We start from the raw sequence: 12,464 nt of genomic DNA on the forward strand, positions 1-12,464 counted from the left end.
TATTATGTATACATTATTTTCAATGCATAATGTTAACTATGTACCTACAACTAAAGATACGATAGATAATCAGGATACATCGCTTTCACTCACTGTACTTCGTAAATCACGTGCTAAATTGTAAGCTAAGTGATCACTGATTGTAGCTGATAACCAATATTTGTGAAATAGTAATACTGCCACAAGCAACGCTCTGTGCATGCGCCACGATTTCCTTCCCCACCCACCTCGAAAATTCCACTGCCATCTCGTCATGCGTGGACAGTACATGGTACATTCAACCAGAAGTCCCAGGATTGATACCAGGCCCCAGAGCAATTTTTCCCTTGAAATTATTCAAGCCTGCTTCAAGGGAGCTTTACCTGAAAACTAGGCTTGCAGTACATGATTAGATTTTATTTAAGTAGTAAGCAAGTAGTAAGCTTAGAAATCCATCATGATCTCATAAACTAAATTCTTAACTAAATTTATTATTTTTCCTACTTATAGTACTGGGCCCACAATATGATATATCTGAAAACAGTTGATTTTAATAAACATATACTGTAATTTACAAATATTTCTACAGAAATCTCTTTACTTGAAAAGTCATATTTCAATCATACTGTATTGTGTGTATTTTTAGGCTTACCAGAGGTGGTTGCATGAAAATGGTGATTCTAGTGAGACCCTACCAGGTTTAAATGCTACAGGACATCAGTTATTCTTCTTAAATTTTGCTCAGATATGGTGTGGATCTATCAGACCAGAGGCTATGCGTAATAAGCTTAAAACAGCAGTTCATGCACCTGGGAAGTTTAGGTTTGTATTAGTCCAGCAATTTACATCTTCATTATTCAACCTACAACCATGTGACAGCTGAAGAAAGCGTGGAAAAAATATATTAGATGGTTGTGAGCTGTAGTAATCTATTATTATTATTATTATTATTATTATTATTATTATTATTATTATTATTATTATTGTTATTATTATTATTATTATTATTAGTATTATTACTATTATTATTATTGTTATTGTTGTTATTATTATTATCATCATCATCATCATCATAATTATTATGACTTATTTTGTTAGGAAGACTCTTTAGAAGACTGCTAGATGGGGCCGAAACAGGTCTACAAAGGCCTAATTCGTGACGGATGATGATGATGATGATGATTTTTGTTATTATTATTATTATTATTATTTATTATTATTTATTATATTATTTATTATTATTATTATTATTATTATTATTATTATTATTATTATTATTATTATTATTATTATTATCGTTATCATCATTAAAGGTTAAGATGTGATAATGAATCTGAATAACATGTATTTAAGAAGTTTGATATTTTCATTTAAAATCTTTTTGTTCCACAGTCTGCATAATGAAAATGGTTCACATATTCAAGAATGGAGCTAATAACGAAAATTTCACATCTGATGTGGACCTATTGATACATATCTTCTACAGGGTCTGGCAATTAACATTTCCCATTTTCAAAATACTATAACTGATTTATTGTTTAAAGAAATTACAAACCATGGACACTGTTAGGCACATTATAGTCTTGGATTTACAGATTATTATCTTATTTTTTAAAAATTACTCCTTAAGATGTCCACCATTAGCGTCAACACATTATTGTAATCTTCTTTGTACACTAATCATTACTCTCTGCAACATCTGTTGACAACAACGAATGCTCAAAGCTTTGTTTGTGGCTGTTAATTTCTATGAAACTTGCAGTTTATATGGATGGAAATGCAAATCAATGTGCAGAATTCTTTGCATGCTTCTATCCGACACATTCAGAATTCTGGAATGCCTTGTCATAGAACAACATGGACTCCTCTGCAAAGCCATTCTCACACATTCAATATTTTCAGGTGTCTGCGCTGTTTTCGTATGAACACAAGGTTTATTTTGACAGATCCGATTTCACACCACTGGTTCACCCACCGACTGATTATTTTTCATGACGGTGCAATTCCACATTGTCGATTATCGCCAAATATCCTCCAAAACTCGCGCTGTACAGCCACATTTGACTTGATAAATAATGTTCTACGCAGAAAATGCGCTGCTGCAAAGGCCAATGTTTCACAGCTACCTACATCCAAGGCTATACTAGACCCAATCACAATGATTAAAGCCTCCTCCCTTAAATGATACATGCATAATTACCGACTTAAAATGGGAAACGTTAATTGCCGACCCTGTATTTGAAATGTTTTTGCTTCCTGTTAAAATAAATTTAGGTGGTTATGTAATCACATATATAACGAATATTTCACTATGGAACCAAAATAACTTCACTGAATTGGTATTAACTGATAATGATGATATTTTTCAGGACACAATTTTCAGCGTGTTATTTTCAGATTTGTAGTAAATTGGCGTAACATTCTCATGTTGCTACAAATCATAATAAAATCTTCCTCTTCATATGTTAAATAACCTAAATTTGGTCTGAAGCACTGAGACTCAAAAATTGGGCCATTGTGCATCCCATACAATATTAATTCAAACATATTTCTAGGTAATTTTTGTTTTTAATTTTACGGTATTTCCTTTAAACACTATTTTCTCAAAAATAAATTTTTTGGTTATGAAAATCTGGTCCCTGGTGTTGAGAACAGCTCATGTTGACCTTGATGTCAATATGCCACCATACCAATAAATCACTTTGCTTATAAACATGAAGTATTACATCCAATTTTGAGATAACATTTCTAAAATTTTAGGTAGATGTATATCTTGACTCTGTGAACAATTTTACTGCTGCACCAGTACAGTATAAATTGCTATCATTGCATGTCTCACATCATGTTCACATCCACTCTAAAGATTTTATGAATGGAGTACATAGATTGTAGAAAGTGTTAGTCCTGTGTTCAAACAACCTTACAGTAGGCTTGTAACCTATTCGGGAGAAATCCTATGGATATTAAAGTCTCAAGATAGTTTAACTATTAAATGTTTGTTTGTAACTGACATTTAGATTTAATTTGTTTATAGGGTAATTGGAACATTGTCAAATTCAGAAGATTTTGCAACCGTTTTTAAGTGTCCACTTGGATCACCCATGAATCCAGTCAACAAGTGCTCAGTGTGGTGAAATGGTAAGAAAATTCAACATGAGTCACCAGTGAACCATCCATGGAGACACTTAGGCACTGGACTTGGTGTAGTGAATGTTGCTCGGCCTAATTCCTGCCATGTGGAGGCATCCAACACGAGGACTCCTACCTGTTTCTCTAGACCTCTGCCCCATATCAGTGCTGACAACACAACTCCATCATCTTCATTCTTAGAAGGGAAGCATGGGACGATATTAGTGAGATAAAGTGATTACACAAGGCAAGCAGTAAGTACAAGTTTGATAATAAGAATATAGTATCTGTATTGTTTTGTAGATAATGTTGACTTACTTTTGGATCTGGCGATGGTACAAAAATTGGTTCACTAGGATATACATTATCCTCACACCAGGTCTTCTTTGTACGGGTTTTGATGTCTACTTTAATTAGCTGAAATGAAACATGTTTTTATATTATATATTTTATATAAATTATTTGGGCATAAAGTGTGTGTTTGAGTATATGAGATAATACGAACTAGTTTTTTATTGTTTATATATTTTATTATACCAAAAATATTGAACATCTGATATAATCTTTGTAAGTCATTAAGAGATAAGTCATGACAGAGTAAGCATTTGATGCTAGCTAGTAGAAATGTTAGTCAATTTATATGTAACTATTAAAATATTTATATCTGTATGTTGAATTTTGTTAAAATATATTTTCTCTTAAAAGAACTTCTTTAGACTATAATTTATATTGCTAGTTTTAGTAGTAGCAGACCATAATAATTGATTTCCAAGAGATCGGTTTTTATGCCAGTTTAAATTCTGGAAACGGCAAAGAAAGATGTTGAAAAATCTTTTTCGGACTAAGTTATTCCTATTTATCCCACCATCATTTTTATATCTATCATAATTGATAAACTTTCTACTGGATCATGGGGCAAATATTCCACAAAAAAAGTAAGCTGGGAATCCTTGGAGTAAGCATTGATGCCTGAGTATTCAGACATGACACCAGACAAGTAAGTAATTTGGATTGTTACTATTGAAACTTGAGTCTCTTTAGGTGAACATAGGAAAAGAGAAATGTAAACTTAATTGTTCCAATATGCCCTACTTCAGAAACTAGGCTATCAGTCAGGTTCTGAACCAGTTGTCATCTTTATTTTCAGTCAACAAACTTGAGTCTTACAGTGCAGTGAAACCTCGATCCATCGTTTTTTAGGGAGATGGGGGAAAAAAATAAATATGGGAAAACGGTAATACCAGGGAAACCATTAAAAATTACCATATTTACTTGTATTACAGATTCCACAGTGTTATGGACGCACACTTTTCCCTACAAAATTACCCACATAATCAATTTAATTTTTAACACTTATCTTAAATAATGTAAAATTATACTGGACATGCCTCGTAGTGTTTCATTCTTGTTTGCATTTAAGTTACACTGTATTGCATCTTTTGTTTCATTTTGATATGTACAGATATATTGATTGATTTTGATACATTATCCAATGATATCGATTGCTCACAATATATATTGAAGTCTCAAATTTGTGATAAAAAACTGCTTAAACACAATATAAAATGAACAATTGATTGATTAGTGATTATACTGAAGCACCTTTATTAGAACTCTATGTACACTATTTCTTGCTGTAAATGTTGAACATCAGCCTGGGTAGCTAGTCAGTATAGCGCTGGCCTTCTGTGCTCGAGATTGCGGGTTCGATCCTGGCCCAGGTCGATGGCATTTAAGTGGGCTTAAATGCGACAGGCTCATGTCAGTAGATTTACTGATATGTAAAAGAACTCCTGCAGGACAAAATTCCGGCACACCGGTGACACTGATATAACTTCGGCAGTTGTGTCGTTAAGTAAACCATAATTTTTTTTAAATTGGTGATCGAATTTTGTTTCGAGCACATTTTATGCCTGAATTCTATTGTGAATACCAGATAACAATGATCCTGAGATAAGCAGAAGGGTGGAGTTTTACCACCTCCCACATCATTGTACCAAGTCATGCGTGTTCTCCTATTGGCTAGTGATGACGTACTTGCTAGAAATTAATTCTCAATTCCTTACAAAAAGTTTATTTTTACTGACTATTACACTTTTACAACGTCACACTACTTTTGACCAATAAAACGGTACGAAAGGACGTCTTTCAACCAATCATGGCTGCTTATCGCACAATTTTATCGCGTCCCTAGCATTTGTTTAATTTTATCGCGTCCCTAGCATTTGTTTATTTTTATCACTACCCTAGCATTTGTTTCTTTGTTTGCCAACATTTCAAACTGCACTGGTCTGGACGTCAAAAAACAGAAAATTACAAACCACTCCAGTCGATGCACAGCACTTTCAAATATGACTCGCATTGGCATTCAAGAACAAGAATTAATAAAGATCACTGGTCATATCTGAAGAGCGGCTGCAAAAGGGTATCTGTCGGATACAGGGGGGAGAGCCATTAATCCTTCCCATTGAAGGCTTTAAGGAACCAACCTGGACAAATACCCAATGTCCCATCCCTACCTTCCCGTGGTGCAGCTGTTAGTAAGCATAATTTTACGAGCTGAACTAAAGGGAGGGGCTACTCATCCATTAGCACTGGTCAGCTTGATGAGTTAATGACTGAATTTGGTATAATTTTCCTCTATCCAATACCTAATTCCCTCTTTACCTTTTCCTATCCAGTCCTCTGACTGAACTCTTACTTTCTTCGATCCCAACGGCATTAGAGCATTCGAGGCCTAGGGGTTCATTTCCTTTTCCTTCCTCCTCTTTCTATTTTTCTGTTCCTAGTGCTGACCTGCTATGGCACTAAAATCGTCCTCCAGTGGCTTAAGGAGGGAAAGCTGGTGATCAACAAGATCTCCCAGCTAGGTCCAATGGACCCGTCGACCAACAGCAGGTGTGGTCCTCCAGACATTCTGGGGGTTGTGTGTGAATGAAGTAGCCACCAAAATGTTAAAATATGGTGTTCTCTTAAATCGGCTACAACTTGCCATTTAACTCTGTGCTTCATTGGCTGGTCATGATAATATCTTTGAAAAATATTGGAGTGTAAGAGGTCAAATGACTTTATTGTCAAATACCTGGCATTAGAAAACAACAACAATATATCTGAAGAGCACCATTCGGAAATCCTGAACAAGTTGAGGGATACACCATGTACATCAACGAGTTCACTTCTTTTATGCATACGTCCAATATAACATCAATTGAACCACCAACCACTAAAACATTCAAATTTGAAAATTGTACTTTCAATAATTGTTTCTTTTAAAATTATTCATGTTTATTTTTTATTTCATCGTTGTTAATTAAAACATTTCTTGTTTATTTCATCATCCCTAATTAAAACTTTTCTAACACTTGTTTATATTATTTAGGTTATGTTTGTTATAGCTTCTGCTATATGATATTATGGATAGTCACGTATCAGAGATCGTTTAATACTAAGATTTATTGAAAATCATCTGTCAAGTGACATTGATTACTGGGATCCGGATGATTGAAGTGGAATGCAAATGTTTTAATAAAAATGAAACTGAATCAACAAAACCTTCTTGACTAGTAACCGTCCACAGAGTTCAATGAAGATTCCATAGTTGGCACAACTGATAAGAAAACATAATCATAAAACACTACTGCCATCTAGCATAATGTTGAGATGGTACAATAATACATTTGAAGACAGTTGTATTTTCGTATGCCAATTAATATTTTATTGTATCGGAGTACTTTGTTACTTCTAATCTTTATATACTTTCTTCTAATCGTGTAATAGTCAATTAAATCCCACTCGAGTTTTGATTTTCTCTAGATAAAGCAAAACCTCTAGTGAGATTACTGTTGATAATTTAGACAGAAATGAAGTATGTTAAAATTATAAACCGAGATTTTTGGTATGTTCAGAATGAAGAGATGGGTTACATAAATAAATTATCTTAAAATTAATAGTACTGCTTAATAGTACAAGTAGGCAGGATTCAATTATCCCATATTGTTGCATTGCATCACAACTTAGACCTATACTTTATCGCATGAAAACATTCCCAAAACTTGTGTTGCTCTTTAATAACCCTATAAGATATTCCTCCGTACGTGCCTGAGCATGTAAATATATAGAACAAACATTGAACAGAAACACTTGCCACTATGGAGATTGGCATCTGCCGACTCTACACTGGCCAGAGCATTAAGACGACAAATTTCATTAACTAAGACAATTGCATAATACATTTGAAGGGTTTTGGGAGAAAATAGGGAATGTTACATAACAATATTATCGGGGAAAAAAAAAAAAAAAAACAAGTTTTAACACCTGAACATTCCTGATTTTTAGCCAGTGCAAGTGTATGAAATGTTTAACATTACCTTATATACCCAGACATTTCCACTTTTAAATTTTTTGTGGTTGGACAGTTCTGTAGTCCCAGTTGCCACTTACAGAATGCACTATAAACCATAAAAACGCCAAAAAATGTACGTTTCTTGTTTTCTCCCAACACCATTTCATAATTGTCAAGCATTTATTTACCTCCACATCGTTCTTATGTGGAAAAATCAGACTAATCATCAAAAAGATACTATAGAAATGCGTACCTTTATAGAATTCAATGCCTGTCTTCATATTAACTACTATTAACAGACTATACCAAACATGCTTGGAGAGTTCGCACACTGCAGTAAGATGACAACACGTTACATATCATAGTGGCATAATATATTTTATGCTCGACCATGCCGAAATGTAGTAATTATACACCTGGTAGCAGCCCTTTAATGGACCTCATTAAAGTACACCTATTCATTAAAGTTCAGGTGTTCTGCCAATCAGAAAGCACCATATGAAAGCGCAAGTATCGATTTCACCAATTGCACAATAAATAACCTACATTTGAAATAAAGTCAGTTCTGTTACTATAATAATTAGCGTTAATTGTAAATAATATTCAAATAAATTCAATTTGTCATCTCGTTTTTCAATGTATAATTCAATTTCAAGTTATATCAAGATTAATGTTTCTTTTACTCTCTAGATTATATCAAGGTCGTCGACATCTGTTTCTCGGAAAAAATCAATACTTTCGCGTCTGCACACATCTCACAATTTACGAGGTAGGCTATTGCACAAGGTCAGTTCCTCTCCTCACTTAGATAATAATAACATGAATGCTTATAAATAATTTCAAGTTAGAAATATGGTCTAGCATAAAAAGTCGTATGAAACTTGCCTATAATGGTAATTAAGACGCTCGTATGAAAATTATGAAATTCGCTTGCGCTTGTTTCATAAACATACTCGCGTCTTAATTACTATCATTATAGGCTCGTTGCATAATGTATTATTGCATCAAGTGTTTCACTCTGAAGTTTGGCACAGTCTCGAGTTTGCAATGTCCTTGCATCTTCTTAGTTCAAAGATAATATTGGAGAGCAAAGAGTTTGTCCTTTCAAAGTAAAAAAGAACTATCCATGCAGGAAAATATTGTGTCGGGACTGTGATTTCTCAATGATCAATGCAATAAAATGACAGTTTGAGGAATGATGAAGATGGGAAAAAATAGTGTTATTTATATGGGACTATTTCTGGGACCAAAATAAGCAGATGAAAAAGGCATGAAAACGACGATAGAGGGAATGATGCAACGAGATTCCACTGTATTGGTTTTACATGCCCCAGAAATGGTTAAAATTCCAAATTAGTTTGAGAAATTTGTTGTGAACAAAACCTTACTCACAGATGGTACCGTTTCGACACTGGTATAGCGTCATCATCAGTGTCTCGAACTAGAAGTTCGAGTAGTTCAAGAAACACTGATGATGACACTACACTGGTGTCGAAATGATACCATCTGTCAATAAGGTATATTATATTTTAAAATATTTTTAATACTTTTAAAGTTTTAATTTTTAAGAAAGTTTTATATTTTTATAATAAGTGTTAAAGTGAGCAGCAAAGACATAAACTTGTACTGAAGTAAGACCTGTAATATATCTTTGACAGTCAATAGGTGGTAGAACACCATGTAATCAGTCTTAGTATATAGAATAAGCAAAGCTTTGCTATACCGTGGTATGTGTTACTCCATCTAAGATACAGGACAGTAGTGTGTGTCAAGTAAACAAAGAACATGTATGATTGTATAGAGCGTTCGCCTACGGGTGGGGCCAGGAAAGCGGCCTTCCTGCGGTGTTGCTTCCGGGAATCGTCTATCTGTAAGCTTCCGCTTTCTATACTATACTCTGTAGGGTTTTAATTTTAAAAGTTTAGCAGCAGTAAAGACTGATGTTTTTGAAACACTAACTTCCTGTGAAACACGTCTTAGAGATTTATTAGGAGAGCGTGTAAATTATGCACTGATTTCATCAATTTTTTCTCCCGTCAATACTCTTTGTTTTCGCTTAGGAATTGTAGCATTTATCCACCCTGTTGTCCTTAATTTGTTAACAAGACGTCTAACAGTTTCTCTACCCTGAATTGGAGCACCCAGATATTTCACTTCAAATTGCCTATGCACCTCTCTACATGACTCTGTTTTCACATATGGATCATACATAAAAACTCTCTGTTCAAGAGTGAATTTTGCGTTTTGCATTGTTAACAAATTTTACACACACTCTGAATATTTAAGCAACTGTGTCAAGGAACTGCACTGTACGTGTTAAATACTGCAGCATCTGGCTCACAACTGATAACTTGTCGACCTTGATGTCCTTGATTGTCGAGCATGTCTCAACAACTGCGCGCACAAAGCGGCGTATCAGTACATGCCGCTTTCCTGGCCCCACCCATAGGCGAACGCTCTGTATATTTGTTATGTTGATGCACACATTGACAAAACTTTTTATGTACCGGTACTAGTGTAGCGAAGTTATATTCACCTGTGTTTATTCAATAGGAAAGAGATAAGTTTTTATTATGGTCTCTTACCGTGCCTGGATTGTCTGCATCAACATCTGATGAAATTGCATAGAAGTATTGGTAAGACTTTCCAAGATATCTTTCATAATGCAGTCGAGGAGTTTCACAACCAAGATCACACAATAGTTCAGGTTGTGAGAATATTCTCCCATCAGAAAGTATGTAAGCTTCAGCTTTCGATCCTTGAAGAGTGACCAGATTTTCCACTGCAGATGTGCCTGTTGGGATATCTTTCAGTGGCAGGACAAATCTCAGAGGTCGTCCACGAAACATTCTGGCATAGTCTGGATTCTTCTGAATGTCCTGCATTATGAAAGTTAATTATAGCTTCAGAAATTTTTAGACATGCTGAGGAAGATTTAGTGGAGATGTCTGGATTTCAACTCCTTCCCCCACCGAGTTAATTATATCACATAGGCTAAAACATAAGATACTTTGACCTTGTTTTACATTTGCTTAGTCAGAATGAAATTTTCGGCATCCAAGATGATGTTTGCACTGCTTTTTTTGGAATATTCCTGTTTTCTTCGCTATGATTCCATCAATTCTTGTATATCTTTTCAGCTTAATAGTCTCGAAGTAAGTGAAGTTGCAGTTGCAACTGTTAATTTTCATAATTATGAGAGTTTCCCTCCTTCTCCAGTTCTGTACTAGGGTTACTATATGTATGAATTTTTTACATTTATCCCAACATGAACATTACCGGTTAAGAGAAGAGGTCTGCCACGTTGCCTTTGTGGACAGACTACACACTTCAAAACCTAATTGTGTCTTTCTCTTGATTATTGGGACTATTTCCTCCTATATGTAAATATTGTGAATACTACCTCAATATCAGAATTATCTATTTCTGTTATTCTTTTAGATGGATGATGTTTCTTGCCTGGCATGTCGAATGATCTTTTTTTTTCTCGGCTCTGGCTATGCAATATTTTCCCCCTTAAGGGGTTAGGTACAGCTTACAGCAGTAAAATTTTGTAAATATTCAATATTTTTTCCTCCATTACTGTATCTTGTACAATAATGAAAATTAGTATGTGTAAAACACTGTCCTTCTGCTATATGAAAAAATATTTTTACGATTTAAAAAAAATTATTTACATTTTTTCTTTTTTTTTTCAAAATTCAGTTCACTGTGCAGTCGTGAAGCATTTCCCACATAACTCAAAAACTATCCAACATTCTGTGATGAAATTTTTTGTATGTGTTTATGCATGTCATATCTACAATATGATGCAAGATCACTTCTCTACCTTTGATAGATTGTCTGATAAAAAACAAATTCTTTAAAAAAATGGTCAAATATCAGTATTTTATAGCCTCAAATCCAATAAAGTTACAACAAATGTTAAGATTTCACCCAGAAATAATAAAATAACCCGAAATAAAAAAAATATATTATTTATTAAGGAATGTAGTTGAAAGAGCATGATATTGTAAACGTGAGTTTCAGCAATAAGATAAAAGAGAGAGAACATGAAAAAGTTAACAAGTTTATGAGTTATGAGGAATACTCTTCATCACTGCAGAGTAAACTGCCACCATTTTTAATTTTGAAAAAAGAAAAATAAATAAATAATTTTTTTTAAATTGTAGAAATATTTGTTTCGTATATCAGAAGGATAGTGTTTTACACATACCAATTTTCATTATTGTACATGATACAGTAATGGAGGAAAAAAATGTTGAATATTTCCAAAAATTTTACAGCTGTAACCTGTACTTAACCCCTTAATTTACACAACGTAAGAGCCATATTATAAATTTGTTGTTCAGTTACATTCGGACTGTACTATGGTTCATCTGGATGTTTCATAATTGTCACTTGGGCAGAGAGTGTAAAAATATAAACAATAAAATTATTCATCCTTGTAACATGATGTAGGTAGCGACTTTCGTTTCAATTTTACGAATTATAAAGCGAAAGTATTGTGATACTGCAAAAAATAAATGTCCAGATTTTCACGAAATAACATGTTTTCATGATACTGGAGCAGAAATATGGTCTACTGTTTCAGTGTGTGTTTGCAGCATTTTATCGTAAATTGTTGGATGGATTTTATTAATACATATCTCAATTTATTCGGGGATGATGCACATCAAATATAATAATCAGGGAACAGATATTTAGGTAATAAAAATTAAAAATAACACTTGAGTAAATATGTTGTCGGTTGAAACTGTTTTGAGGCCTTGTTCACAATACACAGAAGTCTAACAGAGGACAGCTGGGTCATAAGGACTGGAGAATGAAACTAGTGTAAATAACAGTTAGTACCATTCATTTGAACTTGCGTTTGAAAAGTGAGCACTGCCTTCTGAAGCCAGCCACAAATCTATGTGGATAGAAGTTATAGCCAGTAGTACAGAATGGCACAAACTTCAATTAAACAGCAAACACTGAGTTTCATCATTTGCTACAATTGGCTACTGCTGTC

At 34.0% G+C, this 12,464-nt stretch overlaps 2 protein-coding genes across 7 annotated transcripts in view; one reads left to right on the forward strand and one right to left on the reverse strand.

Moving 5' to 3' along the window:
• LOC138715207 (neprilysin-4-like) overlaps window positions 1-3,153 on the forward strand; it is a 70,897-nt gene extending 67,744 nt beyond the window's left edge. For both annotated transcript variants that reach the window (XM_069847857.1, XM_069847858.1), the window contains exons 17-18: window positions 626-801; window positions 3,014-3,153. In XM_069847857.1, coding sequence (XP_069703958.1) covers window positions 626-801; window positions 3,014-3,113 — 276 coding nt within the window. In that variant the 3' untranslated portion in view covers window positions 3,114-3,153. The remainder of the gene's footprint in view (window positions 1-625; window positions 802-3,013) is intronic.
• Window positions 3,128-12,464, reverse strand: part of LOC138715208 (carotenoid isomerooxygenase-like) — a 185,093-nt gene continuing 175,756 nt past the window's right edge. For 4 of the 5 annotated variants that reach the window (XM_069847863.1, XM_069847862.1, XM_069847861.1 and 1 more), the window contains 3 exons: window positions 10,036-10,329; window positions 3,427-3,525; window positions 3,128-3,304 (listed from right to left, as the gene is read on the reverse strand). In XM_069847863.1, the coding sequence (XP_069703964.1) occupies window positions 3,128-3,304; window positions 3,427-3,525; window positions 10,036-10,329 (570 nt within the window). The remainder of the gene's footprint in view (window positions 3,305-3,426; window positions 3,526-10,035; window positions 10,330-12,464) is intronic. The other variant, XM_069847864.1, reaches the window with a different exon arrangement.

Source organism: Periplaneta americana, chromosome 15 (assembly GCF_040183065.1).
Source record: "Periplaneta americana isolate PAMFEO1 chromosome 15, P.americana_PAMFEO1_priV1, whole genome shotgun sequence".
In the NCBI taxonomy this organism is placed as follows: domain Eukaryota; kingdom Metazoa; phylum Arthropoda; class Insecta; order Blattodea; family Blattidae; genus Periplaneta; species Periplaneta americana.